The sequence below is a fragment of the Phocoena sinus genome, chromosome 3 (assembly GCF_008692025.1).
Source record: "Phocoena sinus isolate mPhoSin1 chromosome 3, mPhoSin1.pri, whole genome shotgun sequence".
Taxonomy (NCBI): domain Eukaryota; kingdom Metazoa; phylum Chordata; class Mammalia; order Artiodactyla; family Phocoenidae; genus Phocoena; species Phocoena sinus.
In genome coordinates, this window is record NC_045765.1 from 18,595,896 (window position 1) to 18,619,255 (window position 23,360).

Sequence of the window (23,360 nt, forward strand, 5' to 3'; positions counted from 1 at the left end):
GAAGCTCACACCTTAGGCGTGGCCTTGAATGAGTTGAGCTGGAAGAAGCACCATAGTATAACTCAGCCCAGCCGGTCCTGGTTCTGCTGATGATCTCTTCCTGGGCTTTTGTTCAGTTAACGCTGCCTCTCTGAGTCCATGCCATAGGCAGGTCTGGCCACTGTGCATTTTTCTCACTCATCTTCCTAAATATTCTCAGCGGTGTGTCCCTCTCCTCACCCCATCAACCCTCAGTGCCGCTCATCACCTGTGGGCCGGTAAGGTGAAAACTTCTCAGTCTGCCTGGCATCAAGGCCCCAGGTCCATTCAGCCTTCTCTCACTTCAGTTCACTTGGGGATGGTGGGGAATCTGAAGGAGGCATGGGGTTGGGGTCGGGGTGTCTGAGGGACCCCATCTGTGTCAGTGTGCTGGTGCTGCCCTAACAAAGTACCACAGTCAGGGTGGCTTAAACAACAGATGTTTCTTTTCTCATAATTCTAAAGGCTAGAAGTCCAAAATCTAGGTGTCAGCAGGTTGGTTCCTCCTGAGGCCTCTCTCCTTGGCTTGCAGATGGCCATCTTCTCCTGGTGTCCTCACATGGTCTTCCTTCTGTGTGTATCTGCGTCTAAATCTCCTCTTTTTAATAGGACACCAGTCATATTGGATTAGGGCCCACTCTAATGACCTCACTTTAACTTAATTACCTCTTTAAAAACCCTATCCCAAATACAGCCACATTCTGAAGGATCAGGGGTTAGGACTACAACACATGAATTTTGGTGGGAGACACGATTCAGCCCATACCACCATCTAATCAGACTTGACACATCAGGGAAACTGCAGACGTTCACTGTGGGCAGGATGAAGAGGGCAGGGGCCAGCAGGAACAGTTGGAGCCCAGTGTGGGGATTCAAGCAGGCCTGACATGGCAGCTGGGCTGTGGCATGGAGGAGGCTTGGAAGCCACACATGGGAGCAGCCTGAGGGCTCTCCTCAACATGTCAGAAGCCACGATGGAGGGAATTTCCTGGCAGTCCAGTGGTTAGGACTCTACACTCTCACTGCTGAGGGCTCGGGTTCAATCCCTGGTTGGGGAACTAAGATCCCACAAGCCACTCTGTATGGCTAAAAAAGAAGAAGCCATGATGGAAACTGTTCATTCCCCTCCCATGGCTGTTGATGGGATTTCTTTCTGTCAGGCCAGTGTGATGAACCTTAGAAAGCGGGTCCTGATGGGAAGTCATGTGTGCGTCCTTGAAAAATAATGAATGGGAACATGAATTAACGATTACTGAAGACTTGCATTTTGTTTGCAGACCAAACCTTTCAAAACACACTTCTGTATTTTGGGACTGAACAGGGACCTTTAAGGAAATGTTTGCCCATGTGGTTTAGAAGAGAGTCACTCAGCATGCCAATGGGAGTCACTGATTAAACCCACATTCCTAAGAGAAAAGTTTCTGAGCTCCTGCCAGATGGCTGGTTTGGGCTAGTTGTTCTCACTGGTTGTCTTCAACTGGCTCTGCTGTGACGTTTACCTGACACCGACGTGGAAGCTGAGGCTCAGGGTGGTGAACTGATGCTTCCTGAGCCCAGGATGCCTGCCCCACCAGCCGGCCAAGCCTGTGGGAGCCAGGACCTGGGTGCCCTTGTCCTTTGGCTTTTGTTAGGTTATACGTGAAGTGCACTGAACTCCACATATTTGAAATGTGTAATTTGCTACATTTTGACATATGTGTACACCTGTGAAATCCCCACAGATGAACATGTCCATGACCCTCAAAACTTTCCTCTTTCCCCCTTGAATTCTCTCCCTTCCATTCTTTCCCACCTGCCATGCAAGTATTGCTGATTTCTACACAATTAATTAGCTTTCCTTTTTTTAAGATTTTTGTATGTATTCTTTGTTGGGGGAGGGGAGCCTGGTTTCCTTCACTCAGTATAATTATTGAGAGTTTCTTTGATTCTTTTGCATACATTGTCAGTTCATTCTTTTTCAGTACCGAGTATTATTATATGGCTATACCACAATTTGTTTATCCATTCACCTGTTAATGGATATTTGGGTTATTTCCAGTCTGAGGCTGTTACAAATAAACATCCATGAACGTTCATGTACAAGTCTTTGTGTGGAATATACTTTCATTTCTCTTGGGTATATTACTTTGGAATGGAATGGTTGACCATCTGATAGATGTGTGATTAACTTTTTTTTTTTTTTTTTTTTTGCGTTACACGGGCCTCTCACCGTTGTGGCCTCTCCCGCTGCGGAGCACAGGCTCAAGATGTGCAGGCCCAGCGGCCACAGCTCACAGGCCCAGCTGCTCCGTGGCACGCGGGATGGTGATTAACTTTTTAAGAAACTGCCAAACCCTTGTTCAAAAACATTGTATCATTTTACATTCCCATCAGCAGTATATGCGAGTTTCATGTGTTCATATAATGTCTTTTTTCTTTGGCCGCTCTTAAGATTTTCTCTTTATCCCTGGTTTTAAGCAATTCAATTATGATATGGCTTGGTGTAGTTTTCTTCGTGTTTATTTTGCTTAAGTTTCATTAAGAGTCTTTAATCTGTGAGTTTATAGTTTTCATCAAAATTTGAAAAACTTCTTGGCCATTTCTTCTTCAAATATTTTTTTCTATTCTGCTCTTTTTCTCCTCTCCCTTGGGACTGCAATTACACACGTATTAGGCCACTTGAATCCCAAAGTTCACTGACATGCTTTCTTTTTAAAATAGTAATTTCCCTCTGTGTTCATTTTGGATAGTTTCTGTTTACTAATCTTTTCCTCTGCAATGTTTAATCTTCCATTAATCCTTTCTACCCTATTTTCCATCTCAGACATGATAGCTTTCATCTCTAGAATTTCAGTTCAGGTCATTTAGTATCTTTGCTCTCTCTACTTAACCTTTTGAACATACACTATGCAGTTATATTTCTTGTTTTAAGGTCCTTGTGTGCTAATTCTAACACCTGTGGCAGTTGTGGGTCATTTTCAATTAATTGATTTTTCTGATCATTATGGGGTCTATTTTCCTGCTGGTAATTTCTGATTATATGCCAGACATTTATGAATTTTACCTCTTTGGGTGCTGGATATTTTTATATTTCTATCAATATTCACGAGCTTTGTTATGTCATAGATGTTACTTGTAATAGTTTGATCCTTTTGGATCTTGTTTTTAAGATTCATTAGCTGGAATCAGAGCTATATTTAGTGTAGGGTTGATTATTCCCTACCACTGAGGCAGGACCCTTCTTGGTACCCTACTCAGTGTCTGAACAGATGCTCTTCCCAGCCCTGTGAGAGCTGGGCACTGTTCCCTCTAATCCTTTCCCTGGCTTCAGGTTGTTTCTTCACACACGTGCTGATCAACCCTCTGTGGAATACCCTGTGAGGACCCTTGAAGGTCTCCATGGTTCTCTGTGTGCAGCTCTCACCTACCAGGTCCTCTGCTCTGCAAACTCTAACTACCTTGGCATCCCTGCACTCACAGTTGCCAGGTTCCACCTGTATTTCCTCTCCCTGTGCCACATCCTGGAAACTCTCCCCAGGCAGGAAGCCAGAGTAGTCGTTTTCTGTGTCTCTGAGGATCAGTCTCTTTCCTTGCTTGATCCCTATATCTTCAAAACCATTGCTTCAAAAAAAAAAAAAAAAAAAACCATTGCTTCATATATCTTATTTGTGGGATTTCTATTTTTGTTTCGGTTTTTGATATTGTTTTGGGCAGGAGAGTAAATCTAGTCATTACTACTCCCTCTTGCCTGGAAGTAGAAAACCATAATGTGACTTTTTAAATTTAGGGTAATAATTTTAGATTTATAGAAACATATTGTACCTATGTACCTATGTAAATCTAGTTGTTGCTACTCCGTCTTGCCTGAAAGTTGAAATCCATGATGTAGCCTTTTAAATTTTTTCGAATAATTTTAGTTGTATAGAAACATATTATGTACATATGTGCATAACCATAGTACATTTGTCAAAAGTAAAAAATGAACTGTGATACAATACTCTGGCAGGTGGAATTCTAAGATCGCTCCCAAGATTACCACCCCTTGCTGTACACACTTTGTATAACTCCCTCCCCATGAGTGTAGGCAGAACTTGTGATTATGATGATATGATTGAGTTACTCAACCTATGATTGAGTTACGTTAAAAAGCTTATCCTTGGTGGGCCTGACTTAATTAGGTGAGTCCTTAAAAAAGACTGGACCCTTCCTTGAAGCATGAGAGGGTGTGTGGAGGGGACCACATGGCAAGGAACTGTGAATGACCTCTGGCCAGCAGTTAGAAAGAGAATGGGGGCCTCAGACCACAGGAACCACATGGGTTTGAAAGAGGACCCAGAGCTCTAGAAGCCCTCAGATGACACATTGACTTTAGCCTCATGAGAGCCTGAGCAGAGAACCAAGTTCATCTGTGTCTAGACTTCCGATCACAAATACCGTAAGATAGTAAATTTGTGTTATTTTAAACTGCTGAGTTGGTGGAAATCTGTTATGCAACAATGGAAAATGAATATAATTACTATTAACTGAAAAGAACCAGGTCAAATTCATGAGTAATAATAACCCACTATTCATCTAGCAAGATTTCAATAAAGGTTAATGTGAAAAAAAAATGACTAATGTGAAGACGAGCATGAAGCCATGGACCACTCCCGTCACCTCCAGTTTTCAAGATGATTTTCACACTCTCATATTGTGTCTCAGTTGGAGGTGGTTAGAATTCTGATCAAGAATGGATCTATTATATGAGAAAATATTTGCAAATCATATATCTGATGAGGATTTAGTATCCAAATATGTAAAGAACTCATCAAAAAAAGAGCTCATGAACAAATAGACAAACAACCCAATTTAAATAGACAAACAACCCAATTTAAAAATAGACAAGGGGCTTGAACAGACATTTCTTCAAACAAGATATACAGATGGTCAACAAGTACATGAAAAGGTGCTCCAGCATCATTAGTCATTAGGGAAATGCAAGTCAAACCCATAATGAGATACAGCTTCACATCCATTAGGATCTGTTGGTGAGGATGGAGAGAAATTGGAACCCTCATACACTGCTGGTGGGGATGTCAAATGGTTCAGCCACTGTGGAAAATTTTGGTGGGTCTTCAAAATGTTAAATATGGAATTATCATATGACCCAACAATTCCGCTCCTAGGTATATACCCAAAAGAATTGAAAACAGGTATTAAAACAATGCATGCACGTCCACTTATGTTCATAGCAGCACTATTTACAATAGCCAGAAGGTGGAAACAGCCCACATGTTCATCAAGGAATATATGGATAAACAAATTGTGGTATGTACATACAATGTAGTACTATTAAGCCGTAAAAAAGAATGAAATACTGACACATGATTCAAAGTGAATGAATCTCAAAAACATTTTGCTAAGTGAAAGAAACCAGACACAAAAGGTCACATACTGTGTGATTCTCTTTATATGAAATATCCAAAATAGGTTAATCCATAGAGACAGAAAGCAGATTGGTGGCTAGGAGGAGGGAGGAAAGGGAAGCTATTGCTTGATGGGTACAGGATTTCCTTTTGGAGTAATGGTAATGTGTTGGAACTAGATAGAAGGAACTACATAAAAGGGGTGGTTGCCCAACATTATGAATCCCCTAAAGGCCACTGAATTGTTCACTTTAAAATGGTTAATTTTATGCTATGTGAGTTTGACCTTAACTTTTTAAAAAAGAATAATCTGTTATATAAAATAACAAAGTTATATCTTAATCAGTGGTAAATGACTTTGTAATTCTGCTATCCATTTTTTAATGTGAACTACAGACTTTATTTAGATCTTCTCACCAGTTTTTCTTCTAATGTCCTCTTCCTATTCCAGGATCCAACCCAGGAGACCACATTGTATTTAGTGGTCATATCTCCTCCTCAGTCTTTCCTTGTGTTTTATGACTGACAATTTTAAGACATATTGGTCAGGTATTGTGTAGAATGTTGCTGAATTTGGGCTAGTCTGATGTTTCTCATGATTAGACTGGGTTACTAGTGTTTGGGAAGAATACCACTCAGGTGGATTGACACTATCATGATATCACATCAGTGGTCTATGATGTCAACATGACCTATCACTGGTGACATTAACCTTGATCACTTGATTAAAGTGGTATCTGCTAGAGTTCTCCATTATAAAGTTACTGTTTTCCTTTCCCTACTCTACATTTTGGAAGTAGGTCACTAAGTAAGTCCAGGCCATACTCAAGGAGAGGGGAATTTAGCTCCACCTCCTGGAGAGGGAAGTATCTACATAAATTACTTGGAATTCTTCTGTAAGGAAGATTTGTCTCTTTTCCCTATTTATTTATTTATGTATGTATTTATTTATCTAATCATTTATATCAGTATGGACTCATGGATATTTAATTTATTCTTTGGATTATAATTCAATACTACATCATTTATTTTGTTGCTCCAGCTTTTGCCATTCTGAATTCTTTTGCTTTGGTTTTGTTTCTTTGATGTACTGCCCCCCTTTTTTAAAGCACTTCCTTATTTTCTGGCACTGCAAGATACTCTAGCCTTATCTTGTATTTTTCCTGCCCTGGCTCTAGAATCAGTCATTTCTCCAAGGAGTCATGGTTCTTTTTATTGGAGAATGGTATTTAGAAACCAAGATCTAGGTGCTGAATGTGCTTGTTGCTACTAGGGTGTCATTGGCTGTAGGTCTTCTCTGCAGGCAGCTTGGGTTATTATTCACTCTATATTCACAAAACTGTAATTATTTCTGTATGCATCTGTCTGTGTGCATAACATAAACATGACCTCATAGTAATGTCTCTGACTAATCCAGCTTCCCCCTTTGCTTATTTATAACTTCTTCTTGGACAGTGAGAAACCAGGCTCTCATTACCCATAGTTTATTTACTCACTTGTTCAATCCCAATATATATGTATAGTAATTTCAAAATTGCTACCCTGTACCCCTGTGTGAAACAACTGTACCTACCAGAGTATAGCATTTATGGACAGTTCTTTTGGTCTTCAGCCCTACAGTTCTCAATTGAAACAGTATTTTGCAAAGTGACTTAGGTCAGTTACATGTTTTTCCCCACTACCTTCAGTGAGGTTATGTCACATAATCTTAATATAGTTATATTAATTTGTTTCAGCCTGCATTCCACCCTGGGATTTTCCAGCATCCTGGTTATTTTTTAAAATTTGTATCCATTTAAGTTTCCTCTTTGTGATGTATGGTCCAATAGTTTTTGACAAATGCTTGGAGTATATCCATCACCCCAGCACCATGCAGAACAGTTCCATCACCTCACAGCTCCTCCATGAGTCTCCTTGTGTTTCATTCCTCCTACTCCCTCAACCTTTGGCAACCACTGACCTAATTTCAGTCCCTATAGTTTCGTATGGCCTGGATTTTTTTTGTAGCAACTCTTTAATTTATTAGACATTAAAATTGCTGGTAAGCAGAGGTTCTCTTACTTTGTGGTTGAAGTTAGTTGATACCAGGATTCAAGTCCAGTCCTGACACTTACATTGCCCTGAGTCTCAATTTTCTCATCTGTAAATGAGTATAAAAAAAAATAGTCCTAGCCTCATGGGGGTTCTTGGGAGGACTCAATAAGATAACAGTTGTTGGCACAGTGCCTGGCACATAGTAAGTAATCAATAAACTTGATGATAATAATACTTTATATTTGCTATCCTCATCATCACCATGGTGGGATATGAAAAAAGAATATTAAAGAGGCCAGGAAATGCTGCCGTCTTGAGTTGCTGGTGGCCATAAGAATGTACACATGGGCCCTTCCCTAGGGGGGATGGAAAGAAGGCAGAGAGGATGTGACTGTAGCAGGGCAGGATTGATCCTCCGAAAGTCTTCCTCTGGTGTTTGTGGTGCCTGTGTGTACTTTCAGGGTTGATCCTGGAGTTAGTTTCCTGAGGAGACAGAATCATCTGTCTGTCATTCAAAAATTATCCTAGGCAGGGAGATTTTAGGGCTTCATTTTGGCTTTTCTCCTCCCCGGGATTTTTTTTTTTTTTTCGCTGAGATATTACAACACGGAAAGAACTTTAAAGAAGTAAATCACTGTAATCCCTACACCCAAGTGGGTTGATGTTTTGGTAGTTGCTGCCATCCCAGCCTGCATTGTTACACATATGTAAACATTTTATTGTATCATAAACATTTTTCCTTGTTGCTACATAGTCTTCATAATGACTTTTGATGAAGATATGACAGTTTCATGAAGGGGATTCACCATCCTTCACTAAAGTACTCCCACTGTTTTGCGGCACAACTTCATGAATATCATTTTTTTGCTCCTGATGATTTATTTCCTTGGGATATACTCCCTAGAGTAGGAATTTTCTGTCAAAGGATAGGAATGTCTTTGTGGCTTTATCTGTAGCATTTTGCAGAAATAAAACATTACATCCTTTTTTGTATATTAATCTATATTTCATCAAAATACAGCTGTTCAGGGATGTGATCAAATATCTGGTGAAGAGTTTGAGACTAATGCTTCAACAGATCATTGATAAATTTATCATCTGACCATGTAATGCTTTTTTGGAAACCATGATTTTCTCTGATTAGTTTTCTCTCAGCTCTTTCCCCCCCCAACTCCAAGTTCTCCTTCTCAGTACTTCTGGAGGGAACACTCCCAAAGTCTCTGGTCATTTCTCAGAAACTCATTCTTTATTTACTTTTGGAGTCAGGACTTGTTTGCATATGTAAAACCAGGACCATATTGTTTGCAGATGCTAGGGGTGCTGCCAGATAATTGAATGTAAAAAGTTGAGACTTTTGAATCATTTTTACAAACCAGGACACAAAAGAATGTTTTCTTAGAATTAAAAAAAATAATAAAGGCATGGAAATAAAGTTCGCGGGACTGGGTTTCTAATACAGACATTTCACTTTGTGTTCCTAGTAGGGATGTTTCAACTCCAGAGTTGGGAGTGGGAGTTGGGGGGGTGGGGGGGAGGATAGAGGACTAAGATAAAACTTTGCAGATTCACTATCTAATCCAGAAAAACAAATGCATAAAAGGAGTTAGAATAAATAACGAAACAAAAACTCAATCAGTTATTTATGATCCCATCTACTAGCATTAACAATACGTTTTTTCCTTTCTTTAATAGTTTTCTGTTTAGTTTTTGTTTGAAGATAAGAGTAGCTTAAAAGTAATTGTGTTTCCTATCAGTATTTGATAAAGCCCCCTTCCCCTTAGGGGAGCTGCCCAGATGTGATAGCACTTGTTGAAAGCTAATTGTTTTTTAGCATTAAATGCTTTTGTCATTTTTTTTAAAAAAGGAAATTAGCGTAGCTTCTAGTCTTTCTAGAAATGATAAAAACAGCTGAGAGCTTCTCATACAAATTGACTGGCTTAAACTAGAAGGCTGGATTCTTTTTCCAAGTGAATTTTGAACTCTGTAATAGTACCTGCAAGTATAATGGGGGAAAAGTGAGTTCTGAGGTCCTGCTCACACGTGCATCGCGGGCACCTACTGCAGCGTTCCAGTACAGTGAGGATGGGCATGGCTGGGATGCTCCAGACTCCAGTGCACATGGCCTGGGGTCGGGTGGGGGTGGAGGTGGTATCTGCTGCTGCTGTGGTCTCACCCACTTGGTAGGAGCCTGTGGCAGCTGCGGGGCGGAGGGGGGAACCTCTGGAGGCTCAGGGCTGGCTGGACTGCTTGCAGGGTGGCTCTGGGCCCAGTGGGCGGTTCTAGGGAAGAGTTCCCCAGGCTTAAGCAGGAGTGAGTGGCAGGTGTGGGTCTGGACAGGAGCTGAGAGCCCAGGGCCAAGAGGCCTAGCCAGGTTCTGATTTCTGGGACAAGCCGAGGCCTTGGGGGGGTTTAAGAGGTGTGGGGAGGACAGAAAAGTTCTGTTGTGGTACTGCTTTCACAAACACCTCCACCACAGGGTTCAAAATCATACATCTTCCAGTTCTCTAAAACCTTGGCCTTAACTCTGTCTCTTGTCAGTACCAGCCTCTGTGGCCCATCTGGAAAGTGAGGGCAAGGCTGGCAGATTGGAGTGGAGGTGGAACTTGGAAGTACTTTGCAGGGGCCAGAGCCTCCCCTGGTTACGTTTTTTATTTCAGGCTCCTGGTCCTGGGCTGTTCAGCCCATTCTTATTTATTTATTTATTTTCTTATTTATTTATTTATTCATTCATTCATTCATGGTCGTGCTGCACGGCTTCTGGGATCCTAGTTCCCTGCCCAGCGATTGAACCCAGGCCCTCGGCGTGGAGTCCGTTATAACCACTGGATCTCCAGGGAATTCCCTGTTCAGCCCCTTCTAATGTGAAAATTCCAGGCTTGGTGATCAAGGGCTCAAGACTGGGAGTGCCTTCTCACCTCCTCTAAAACAATGATTTAAAAATTACATTTTTGTTTGTTTGCTGTGCTATTTTCCAGATATTTGTATTTGCGTTTTTACTATGTTTTTTATTGAGAAAAATTACATTTTTAAGTTTGAACCTTAAGTAACCCTTTTAGTGGTAGTATGCATTTTTAACTCAAGTTAGCACATTTGAGATTTGCTTTGTTTTGCTTTTAGGAAGAGTTTTTGGTTTTTGTTTTTGTTTTGTTTTTTCCTAGAGAAAGGTTAATACTTTGTATATTCTTGTCAGGACTCAAGTCTTGGCTAGTTTGGGGATTATGGGCCAATTGCTTCACTCCCCTAAACCTAGATTTGGGATTGGGGATTAATTTCTTATTTTTTCCAAGTTTGTATCCCCTGTCTGTGAGGCAGGGACAATAATTCAGGCCTCAGAGGTTACCCTAGTGTCACATAAGGTGATGATTATGCCAGGGCTGTACTGTGAGTTGTCGTAATAGCAGAGCTGTGACTTTTGACTACATTTTTGTGGTAGTTCTTTTCCCTTCACCCAAATCTAGCACAGGGCTGGGCATGTGTAGAGATTCTTGTTAAATTGTACTGAACTAAATTTTCTAGGCCTAGGATCCCCACTGGTAAGAAGAAAGGAAAATGTCATCAGGGTGGATTAGCCCTGGGCCATTGGGTCTGAAGCCAGTGGGCTTGGAGGGGCTGCAGCCAAGGGGCCTCTTGGGCTCCCTGGGGTTGGATAGGGGTGGTCTCCGGAGCAGGGAAAGATGTTCAAGAGTGAGTTTTGATTGGCCCTACCTGGCCTCCCTCTGCTCTGCCCTCCTATCTTCACACCAGGGACTACCGGGTCCCTTTGTCTTTCCTGGATTTGTATTTGAAAATGTTGTTAACAAAGCAGAAACGTGTCATCTTCTATTCAGGGACTCCCAAGTAATTGCTTAATGTTTATTTCATTCTAAAACTGCCTGTAGAATTTAATGACCTTTTAAAAACTGTTCTTGAAAGCATCAACACCACCACTGTGGATCTTTCAAATATGTTGGTTTTTGCTGTTTTTCCGCTTCTACCCCTCTCCGCTCCAAAACTCATCCTTATTTTTTCCCCCCTTTTCTTCCTGGTTCAGAAGATGGAGGGACCAGTCAAGCTCCGGACAGTTCGAGAAGTGCCGACGGACTGTGTCTGTCCCCCAGGTAAGTGGATGTTCGATTGTTGCTGGCGCCTGACTTCCATAGGCCTGGTCTTCTCTCTCCTGTCTACCCGAAACTGCCAAGGCCATGGTCAAGAGAATCACTGTGGGTTTCAGGCTGTCTGTGGTACCTTGTCGACTGTCCTGGGGCCTTTCTTCCTACATCATCTTCCCTGGTAGGTGTGTCATTAAAGATTCTGGCAAAATTAACTGACTTGGTTTGATGGGGATGGTGGTATTGGTGGAAGAGCTAAGAAACTCTTCAAGATGACTTATAATAAAGGCTTAGATGCTAGGAAAGTAGCAGCCATCCCCTTTTAAAGATGGAGAAACAGACATGAGCCATCCGAACAGTGTTAACATTGTGACCCTAGCTCTGTTTCGAACATGAGGGGTGGTGGGTAGAGGAATAATCTGGCAAATATAGTTTTTCTTGGTTTTCATTTCTTTGGTGGAGGTAGAGGAAAGGAGCAGGAAACGTGGTCTGATTTGTTCAAATAATCATTTGTCTTGGGTTTTGATGGCGTAGACCAGGACGGCTGTGACTAGAATTGAGAATTTGTTGGTTCCTGATCCATGTGGCTCAAATCCTGATTCATATCGATCTTCCAGTTGTCCTCATTGGAGCTTTGCATGTATTATGACTGAGAATTTAGGGGTGTAGTCTCAGCCCCAGTGTTTTCAGGGTTAGAATTATCCTCTCATAGAACAGTATGTAATATCAGTTAATGAGTGGAAAATTGTAACAATTCCCAGATGACCCACCATGCCGGACGGGGTGAGAGAACATGGGAGCTGAACCCAGGGGCCCTGTTCCTTGCTGTCATGCCTTCCATTAGCCAAGTTGTCTGGCATTTCCGAAACCACTTCACCTGGTCCAGAAACCAAGTTTACTGATGGTTAACATCTCCAGATTGGGAGATGTCCTGAGATTTGTGCAAAGATGGACCCATGGTGTGAAAATTCAGTCTCTGGGGACCCAGTGGAAGAGGATTTTACAGTCGAGCTTGAGCTAGCCTTTCATAGGAACTCTGAGGTTTTAATAGGAGGGAAAAGGACATGATAAGTAATGATGTCATGAGCAGATCAGGAAGTCAGAAATTGCAAATCATTGGGGGAAAAAAAATCAGCTCCACCAATGAATTTTTGGCTGATCTGCAAAATGTGTAAAACAATTCTTCTTGCTCCTCCCCTGCTCTTTCTTTCTGAGTATTGAATGGTTGTAAATTCATGTGAGTTATGTAGATGAGGGTTGTCCGAGGGGCTTGTGGCTGTGATCAGGCTGTCCTGGCAGGTATGGTCAGCGTGGCCCAGGGAGTGTAGCACCGCAGCCTCTGCCAGGCCCCAGTGCACACCCATGTCCACATCTGCTCTTTCTCTCCTGTCACCTTGAGCTGGAGAACTCACTTGAGCACTTTAGACTAGAGCCCTTTATCAGTGCAAAACCCCATAGGCTGGCACATTCTCCTCTGCCATAAAAAGCACAGAGGGCTTTTTCTCCAATACCAGAAACCTTACCTCATTCCCTTTCTCCCTGACTCTGATCTGCCCTGCAGACTTTTGGAGTCTGGACATGCAGACCACCCTCATTTGAGATACCCCATCTCATCTGAGATACCCGCAGATCCCCCTAGCCCAGTTCCTTCCCACGGCCCAGAGGACAGTGTAATCTTTTGTCAGATCCTAGGATGCAGCAAGACAGATAAGCGAGGCCAGAGAAGGGGGCGGCTCTTCTGTGTGTGTTACCCATTGTGAAGTGGGTGCTCGGGGAGCTCTGAGGCTGAAGGGAGGGGCAGGCTTCGGGCTGGAAGGTCAAGATTCTTCTCTTGCTGGAGTCAGTGGTGGGAGGACTGGCAGAGCTGTGCTCTGAACTAGCCCTGTGACCTCAGGCAAGTGAGAGGCCCTTGAACCTTGAGCTCCTTGTCTATAAAACGGTATAGTGAGTTGAATTGTGTCCCCCCCTCCCAAAAGATATGTCCCAGTCCTAACCCCTGGTATTTGTAAATGTGGCCTTATGTGGAAATAGGGTCTTTGCAGACATAATTAATTTAAGGATCTTGAGATGAGATCATCCAGGGTTTAGGGTAGGCCCTAAATCCAATGATGAGTGTCCTTATAAGAGTCAGAGGTAAGAGATTTGAGACACAGAAACACCCAGAGGAGAAGGCCATGGGAAGACGGAGGCAGAGGCCAGAGTGATGCATCTACAAACCTAAGAACACCCGGGATAGCCGGCAGCCACAGAAGCTGGACAGGGGCGTGGAAGGGATTCTCCTTAAGAGCTTTCAGAAGGAACCAGCCCTGCCAGCACCTTGGTTTTGGACTTCTGGCCTCCAGAATTGTGAGACAATAGGTTTCTGTCATGTTAAGTCACCTAGTTTGTGGTCATTTGTTGTGGCAGCCTTAGGAAACTAAAATAAATGGGACCGTTAATCACCCTAATTATAAGGTTGCTGAGATAATCAAAATGTGGCGGACATAGGAACTTCCTACACCACCAGGTCTGAATCAGGTGTGTGGGGCTGCCACCTGGGAGCCCCCTCATGCGGCTCTTCCTCATACACCTGCCTCAAAAGAGACTTCTCTTCCTTCAGCGGAGAGCTCAGGGCTGTAGATTCATGTGGCTTACCCATGTACCTGGGGATTCCAACGTCTTCTTTTCTTATGTTACTTATGTACTTATTGTTTTAAAATGTGTTTAAAGTTTTTAAATGTTTATTTTTGAATAGGAAATAATATGTGATGAAAGATTCAAGTACTACAAAAGATTACATGTGAAAACTAATTCCCCTCCCCTCCTCTCCCCCGGTTCTCCTGCTCCTCTTTCCAGGGGCCCTTTACCCATTTGCTGATGTCCTTCTGAGCAGCCCTTTCCAATAGAACTTTCTGTGATGATGGAAATATTCTATCTCTCTGCTAATCGAGCAGCCACTACTAGCCATGTGGGGCTACCAAGCCCCTGAAACATGGCTAGTGCAACTGACAAACTGAATTTTAAATTTTTGTTTAATTTAGAATGGATAAGCGGCAAGGTCCTAATGTGTAGCACAGGGAACTATATTCTATATCCTGTGATAAACCATAATGGAAAAGAATATAAAAATGAGCGTATGCATGTGTATAACTGTGTAACTTTGCTCTACAGCAGAGATTGGCACAACTTAGTAAATCAACTATACTTCAATAAAAACTTTTTTTGTTTAATCTTAATTTAAATTGTCACGTGTGGCTGGTGGTTATGATGTAGGACAGTTTTTTGAGGTTTTTGAGGTCATTTAGATACATTTCAGTGAGAAGCTCCCCTCCTGGTTTTATGCAAATGGTATATGTTGTTGTCCCGGTGTTGCTTTCTCGGTTTGCAGTTTCCCTCTGAGATGGTCTGAATCATTCCATGTATCAGAGAGCAGGTGTTACCTTGTTTTGGGTTAAAAGACAAAATCCTGTTGGGCTGTCCTGTGAGGTACCTGGCCAGTCCACACCCCAAGGACGTTTGAATTGTTTCCCATCCTGTGTTCTTACAGACTGTCCTTCAGGGAACTGTTGGAGGGAAGGAGGACTGTTGTCTTGCCCGGTTCTCTGCCTTCCTCATGCTCTGTACTGAAGCCCGTCATGAGCCAGGCACTGCTGCAGGGCTTTGGGTCACTGGGCTGAAAGGATAGGAGCCCTCAGTCTGTTTGGGGCACCACCACCAGAGCAGCAATTCTGGAATGTTGCAGGGGGTGGCCCCGAAGTCTGCTCTGTGGGAGACTCAGGCACGACCCAGTCCCCATTGTGCTGTGAACATGTGAGCATCCCAAGGGATGGGTCGGGGCCAGCACCCTGGAGCCTGAGAGGTTTGCATTTGACTCTGATGCTTAAACAGCTGCCGAGTGGGCACATCCTGCACATCCTGGAGATATGGGCCATTCTGGTGTAAAAGCTCCTTACCTTAACTAACTCTTTTAATTACATTAATAAAATAAACAAACGAAAAGGAAACTTATGAGCTTACACAACTGGAATAGAGAGGTCAGAGGTACAGCCAGTTTCAGGTATGTCTGGGCTCAGGGGTCTCTCTCCGCCTCTCAGCTCTTCCCTGAGTCATTTTCAGACACTGTCTCCTTGGGGTGGGAAAGTGGCCACCAACAGTCCCAGCAGTATATCAGACCTTCTCAGCAACCCCAGCAAATAGAGCACTCCCCTTTCTCAAAGGTGTCAGCATTGGGGAATAGGGAGTGTTATGGGCTGAATTGTATCCCCTTCCAAATTCAAATGTGGAAGTCTTAACCCCTACCTAGTACCTCAGAATGTGACTGTATTTGAGACAGGGTCTTTAAAGAGGTAAATAAGGTAAAGTGAGGCCATTAGGGTGGGCCCTCATCCACTATGACTGGTGTCCTTATAAGAAGAGATTAAGACACAGACACACACAGAGGGAAGATGACATGAAGCCAGGGAGAGAGGCCTCAGAAGAAACCAACCCTGCTGACACCTTGATCTCTGACTTATAACCTCCAGAACTGTGAGAAAATAGATTTCTGTTGTTTAAGCCACCCAAACTATGGTACTTAGTTTTGGCAGGCCAAGCAGACTAATACAGAGAGTTATTGTTGCTGGGTACAGAGTTTCTGTTTGGAAAGATCGGAAAAGTTCTGGAAAATGGATAGTGGCGATAGTTATACAACATTGTGAAGGTACTAAATGCCGTGAAATTGTGCACTTTTAAATGGTTAAAATGGTATTTAAATTTTGTCTGTATTTTACTGTGATTAAAGAAAGAAGTCCCAGCATTGACCCTGATTGGCCTGGCTTGGGGCAGATGCCTCTCCTTGTACTGATTGCTATTCCTGGAGGATGGGACACATTGATTGGCCAGGTCTGGGTCATGTGACTGGTCTTAGACCTGGGGGGAGGCCGTTGTGGGGGAGGGTTGACACTACCAGAATCATGTAGGCTGAGAGTGGGGAAGGGTGGTTACCTCAAGAAAAAGTAGAGTGCTATTCCCAGAAAAAGAGAAAAGAGATGCAGCTGGGCAGACATAAATAATAGATGACCACTTCAGTCCAGCTCTGGGGGCAGCTGGCCAGACTTGTCCAGGTGGTCCTAAGTGGGGACTACGGACAGACCCTGAGTTTGACCAGAGGCTTGCCTCCACTTCAAGCACATAAGTCTCTTCCCTCTGTTGAGCTTGTCCAACAGACAGTGCAGCTCAGTGATTAAGCACTTGAATTTTGGACCCAGACTGCCTGATTCAAATTCTTTGTCCCAGACTTCCTTGGTGGCGCAGTGGTTGGGAATCCGCTTGCCAATACATGGGACACAGGTTCGATCCCTGGCCTGGGAAGATCCCACATGCCGTGGAGCAACTAAGCCCATGCGCCACAACTACTGAGCCTGTGTGCCACAGCTACTCAAGCCTGTGTGCCTAGAGCCCATGCTCCGCAACAAGAGAAGCCACTGCAATGAGAAGCCCGCACACCGTAACGAAGAGTGGCCCCTGCTCGCTGCTACTAGAGAAAGCCCACATGCAGCAATGAAGACCCAATGCAGCCAAAAATAAATTAAATAAATAAATTAAAAAACAAATTCTTTGTCCCTTACCAACTCCATGACCTCGAACTTATCCTCCTGGTGCCTCAGTTTTTCATCTGTGAAGTGGGGTTTCTAATACTACCTACCTCATAGAATCGTGCGAGGATTGAATGAGCTTGTAGAGAGTTTGTAGCAGGGCCTGGCACTGCTTCCTGAAAGTGAGTTAGTGGTTACCAGGAACCCAGATCCCTTGCCCCCAGGCCAGTCCAGACTCACTGTGTGCAGCCTGTTAGCTTCCTGATTGTTGCCAGGGCTGCCAGAGAGGTAGGGACGAGGCGATTCAGAGTTGGCGGTTGGCTGGAATATCCTGGAGGGAAGGAACAAAGGCCTGACAGACTTCCTTGGCACGTTCTTCTGGGATGTGGGTGAGAAAATGCTGGTGACAGAGCCCAGAAGTGAGGGAACCAGAAAGGCCACACGTGTGGCCTGTGAACTCTTGTCAGCCACTAACGGCATCCGGAAGGCCTCATCATGCAAAACCTGGGGCTCTGCCCCTTTGCACAGTTTGTACTGGTTTCTAACTGGGCTCAACCTGCCCTGGAGAGTATTAGGAACTTTTCAGAAAAACAGTAATACTTTTCATTTCCTTTTTGTGCCTTTTTGTGTTCTTGCATAATATCCCAGAGACATGGCGTGTGGTTTCCAAATGATAGGGACTGTGCTTGCAGTGTAGGGTGACTTCCCAGAAATTAATAAACAGATTTATCAGAGTTAGAAATTCGCTGCTCTGTGAAAATGTTTGGAAGTTTGAGCAGAGGAGTGAAACTCTGCTAGGAGGACATGAAGTACAATGCAGAAATGATACAGAACCTGATACATTTCATTGACAGTTTATGGCAAATGTTGCAGAGTGGAACAGAAATGGTCAGTTACTCTATTCAGCCTGTTTACTGTATTTGTAGGTTTAGGAATTTGCTTAAGGCAGCGGGGAGGGGGTGGGGGGATGCTTTCTTACTACATTGAAGCAAAAAATGGTTATCCTACTTTGAGTTATTTCTTATTTGTAGAATTTTTTTAAATGATACTTTTTTTAATGTGTTAAATCCTAGTTGACTTGCGTTCGTGGTAAAACTAAGTAGTTTAATGGCAGTTTATCCCATTATGTCAGACTGTACAAAGTTGAAGAAGATAATTTGTGTGTCTGTTTCTTTTTTTTTTTTTTGGCCAGAATTCTCTGGAGAATTCATTCATTCGTTCATACATTCATCTCTCTCTACCCTATTTTGTGCTTGTCCTGTGGGTGATATTGATTAAGATTGTTAGAGGAATTGCGGACCCAGTTGTTAGAGGATGATGGCACACATACAGGAACCATAATATATTGAGAATGGGAAGAATTCTAAGAAAAATGTCCCACAGAAATTGAAAGGAGGGAGAGATCACCTCAGATCAAGGAGGCCTGGGTGGGGGAAGATGACAGTTGGGCAGGGTTTTGAAGACTGGTTGACATCTTAGCCAGCTGGGATGGGGGACACATTCCACAAGACCTGGCATACTGAGCAGAGGCAGAGGGGAGCTCTGGGAGTGTCAGGGAGCTCTGTTTGGTTGGAAGGTGATAATGAGAGGTGAGGATGGGTCTTGATTATGGAGGGATGTGAGCTTCATTCCATGGGACACAGTTGAAAGGTATGTGAGTAGAGTTCAGCTTTAAGAGGAGGACTCTAGAAACAGCATGGAGGATGGACTGGATCACAAGTTTGCTTCAGCAGAGAAGCCCACTGAGAGGGTGCTCCGGATGCGGACATTCTTGTCTTGTTCCCCGATGCGTCCCCTGAACCTAGAACAGTGCTGGGCATGTGGAGAAGGGGTGGTAAATATTTGCTGAATGACTGCCCTGGAGGAGAGGTCATGAGAACTTGAATGAGGGCCATGAGAATTGATGGCAGGGAACAGCTGTGAGAGGCACTGGGCCATGTGGTGGACAAAACTCATAAGCAGGATGGATGGGCACGGGAGGGGACAGAGGTGCCCAAAGCTGGAAGCCCGGGGGAAGGTGATATCCTGAACAGAAACAGGAAATCCCCAAAGAGGGATTTAGAAGGGAAGATGATAAGCATAGTTTTGGACAGTGGCCTTATGAACCAATTTGTAGACCCACTGATGAATGGAAGAAAATAATTAGAAGTCTTCTCTTAAGGCATCATCTAGCCACTCTGAACCTATTAATTGTAAAATGTACTGTGTCCTGTAAATAAAAGTCTTGAGGGCGCTCAAGACGTTTTGTTAATTTTGTTAATTTTGTTTGTTTGTTTAAATACAGAATATTTATTAAGAAGACATTAACATGCTTAGATACACAAATTAAACCACTTATACCATGCCATTCTCAGTGAACTGTAAGGAAAAAAAACATGAAGAACAAAATTAGTTGATTTCAGATAAGTTTTCGTGTTTTCTAGCTATCATATGTCCATTTGCATATTAGGAAGTTATTAGCACTGATATATAAACTTTTTTCCCAATCTTAATGTAACTTTTTGGCAAGGGGAAATTCACAAAAATTTGCATTGAAGTCTGAATGTAAATTGCAGACTCTTAAAAGAGGTTATGTATTGACCTTTGGGAATTGGAGATTTTCTTGTGACCACTAGAGGGAGCCCACTATATTCATTAAATTCATTAAATTCTGTAGAAATCTAATGGAATTTTTAAAAATGATAATTAATATTAAAAAAATTTATTAGAAAGTACACAGAAGTTCAAACCAAGGGCAATGAAATACAAAGTTAGCCTTTCACTCTGTTGTTTTTTCTACTAAAACAGAAGATCACTGAGAATTTTCCAGATGGCTCCAGAATAGAGTGGTGTGTTGTTGGTTTCAGAAGGTGTTGTTGATTATGCAAAGGGTAAAATAGCAACTAGCAAGCACATTCCCACTCACCCAAAATTTATTGAGCACATCTGGTTTAGACCCAGTAGAGACTCCCCAAAGCTGTGGGAAGATCCCATCTTGGCCAACTCTATGCCAGCCGTTGGATGACAGGTGCAACTCTTCACTCCGTGAGGTGTCGTGTAACTTTGTACATTGGGATTATTAAATGTCTCGCATATCAAGAGCTACTCACATGGTGGGACCGCCTCTTCCCAGGGGTAAGTTCAATGCAGTCATAATATTTTGTTTCTTAGCTCTCTTCTTATGCCAAAGTATATTCCACATGGATTGAAGATTTAAATGTGAAAAATAAAACCATGGAAGGCAAGACAAAAATACAACAGGTCACTTTTTAAAATTATAGGTAGAAATAGACTTTATAAGCTTGGTACTGAAGTCAGAAACCATAAAGCAGCAGTTCTCAACCAGGGATGATTTTGCCTTGTGGGGACTTTGGCAATGTTTGGAGACATTTTTGATTTGTCTCAGCTTGAGGGGTGGGGTGCTACTGGCATCTAGTGGGTAGAGGCCAGGGATGCTGCTAAACATTCTACAGTGTACTGGAGAGCCCCCAACATAAAGAATTATCCCACCCAACTGTCAGTGGTGCCAATGTTGAAAAACTCCTCTATAGAATAAATGTTTTCTTAAATGATTTAAGCTTAAAAGCTTAAACTTTCTGTCTAGAAAGAAAATTCCACCTTAAAGTTTAAAGATAAATGGCAAACTGAAAACTTAGCGTATATAACAAGCACATGGTTAATATTCATGAGATATAAAGTGCTTTTGCAAAAGAATAAGGAAAAGTCAAATATTTTAGTGGAAGAATGGGCAAAGGAGATGAATAGGGAGTTCACAGAAACGAAATGCATGCTGAGGAAGGAGGCTGGGAAAGGACAGGATGCGGGGCAGTTCCGGGAATCTAGGCAGCAGGAACGGAGGGGCAGTCCCCCGGGGAGTTAGAGGTCTCTTGGGTGTGTCTGCATCAACTGTTTTTTGGTGTGTCATTCTGCCTGAGGTTCAGGGTCTCAGGAGAGAGAGCCCTACTGGGCAGGTCTGACCCCTGTGCCCATTCCTCTGCCCGTGGCTTCCAGGGCAGGGCTGAGAGGGAAGAGCACCTCCCCCACAGGTGCCAGGATGCTGCACAGTGTAGGGGAGGGGAGTCTGGGTTTAATACAGGTGGACTTGGCAGTGAATGCCAAGTGTGGCCGCCCACCGGCTCTGTGAGATTGGGCAAGTGACCTGATTCTTTAAACTCTCCATCTCCTTGTGTGTAAAATGGGAAAACATTATGTACCTCGGGGGTTTGTTTTGAGGTTATTCTGAGACAAGTGTATGTGGAAGTGCTTGGCACACCCTAGGCATCTCGTAATGTCTGTTCATTTATCCCTAAGGAAAGTGGTCTGTGGTCCTCAGGAGGTGAGAGTCAGACACAGATTATTATTATGGGGGTGGGGGGAGGGTACTTAGTAAGCAAGCCCAGCCCTTTCCTTTTGTTGCCTCCTCTGCAGAAAAGAATGTCATTTCTGCTTAGTCTCTTGGTTCCTTTAGTGCCAGGATCCCCCAGCGAACCTTCTGCTCAAAGATGGAGAAAGAGCAACTCCTGGCTCCTCTGGGAGCCCTTGAACTTGGGATTCCCTCTGCTGCCTTGTAGATTGTCAGCAGGCAGCATGGTAAAGCCCTTTTCTCTTGGGTGGCCCTGGGGTTTCCTTCCTGATCCACCAAAGACTTCTTCTGCCCTGATCCAATGTTATTTTACATTTTTGTTTAGTCCTGGCTTTAGAAATAGGATGAATGCGGCCAAGCTGCCTTCCCTACGAGGTCATGATTTTCATGACACTGTTAGGCTTGAGGTGGCCTGTTGTCTGGTCATTTCTTTAGAAGTAGCCTGTGTGGCCCACTCACAAGCTAGCACAGGAAGAAATTCAAAGCACCGGAGGCTAAGGCTCCGAGGGGAAGGGGGGCTCTAAGGAAAAGTCCAGAGAGCAAAGGATGGTGTGGAGGATGGGCCAGCTCCCCCATTAGAAGCGCACACGCCTTCGTGGTGCATTGTGAAGAATGTACTTTTAAAATGCAGAGATGATTCCCAAGAGAACATGCAAACATCTACAAGAGTAGCTGTGCAGTGGGGAAAGGGCAGCCATTTAGAGTATTTTTGGACACTGGCTCTGTGCTAACCCTAATCCCTGGGGATGCTAAGTATGACTGTGCTCAGAATGTGAGCTCATGGAGTCAGGGGAAAATGGAGTTTTGACCCAAGTTGATGTCACAATGGGTCCAGTGGGGCTTCCCTGGTGGCGCAGTGGTTGGGAGTCCACCAGCCTGTGCAGGGGGATGCAGGCTCGTGCCCTGGAAGGGGAGGATCCCGCAAGCTGTGGAGGCTGGGCCCCTGCATCAGGGCTACTGAGCCTGCGCTCTGGAGCCCATAAGCCACAGCTGCTGGGCCCGCGTACTGCAACTGCTGAGGCCCGTGCACCTGTAGCCCATGCTGTGGGGGTGGGGTGGGGACTGCCACCGCCACCACCACTGCCACCTCGCATCGTGGTGAGGAGTGGCCCCCACTCACTGCAACTGGAGGGGGCCTGCACGCAGCAATGAAGTCCCAGCGCAGCCAAAAATAAATAAATTAAAAGAAAAAAAGTAAAACGCAGAGATGAGACTATATGTGCCCCTGGATGGGTGGCGGCAGTAGGTGACCTGGAGGCAGAGCAGAGAATGGGCTGTGCCACCCACAGAAGGACTGGACAGTGACTTTACCCCTGGGTGTCACCCCCATCCTTGGCACTGACTGTTACACAGGTGGGGATAGAGGCAGACCGTGTTGGCCCAAGTACTTGCTGAAGGGTCAGCTGTGCCCAGGAGCAGCATATTTATTAGCTGTGACTGTGGGCCTCACAGTACCCTGCAGGGAGGGGGAGTGGTCTTAGCGCTTTCTGTGTGTGTGGCGGGGAGGGGAGCTCGGAGAGGACAGGGCGCTGCCTCTGAGGAAGGCCAGGAGCAGCTGCCCAGGAGTGATACCCCCCCCTCAAGGCAGGACTTGGGCTTAATTTCTAGGAGGTCAGGGCAGTGCCTCAGGCTGCCCCATGCCTGTTTGCTCCCTGAGAGTGCTCCCTCTCCTCTTGCCCCTCCCCCTCGGGATCCAGGAGCTCCATCAGGGGCTGGGTTGTGGAGGGTCTGTGAGCATCGATTTCTGTTACCCTGGACACTGGCCCTTCACTGCTGGAAGTGGGTGTAGAAAAGAGGAGGAAGGGGTCGGGGCACGGGGCGGGGAGGGTGATGAACTCAGGCGGGAGAGGGTAGGGAATGCAGGTTAGATTGGGGTGGGTGAGGGAGTAGGGAGAAGTGGGGGAGCAATGTGCGAACCCCGGTGTACCTGTCCTGCCCCCAT

At 44.1% G+C, this 23,360-nt stretch overlaps 1 protein-coding gene across 5 annotated transcripts in view; it reads left to right on the forward strand.

The window, feature by feature from the left end:
* The window catches only part of COL23A1 (collagen type XXIII alpha 1 chain), a 352,669-nt gene that overhangs the window by 18,484 nt on the left and 310,825 nt on the right, over window positions 1-23,360 (forward strand). For all 5 annotated transcript variants that reach the window (XM_032629193.1, XM_032629194.1, XM_032629191.1 and 2 more), the window contains exon 2: window positions 11,467-11,533. In XM_032629193.1, the coding sequence (XP_032485084.1) occupies window positions 11,467-11,533 (67 nt within the window). The remainder of the gene's footprint in view (window positions 1-11,466; window positions 11,534-23,360) is intronic.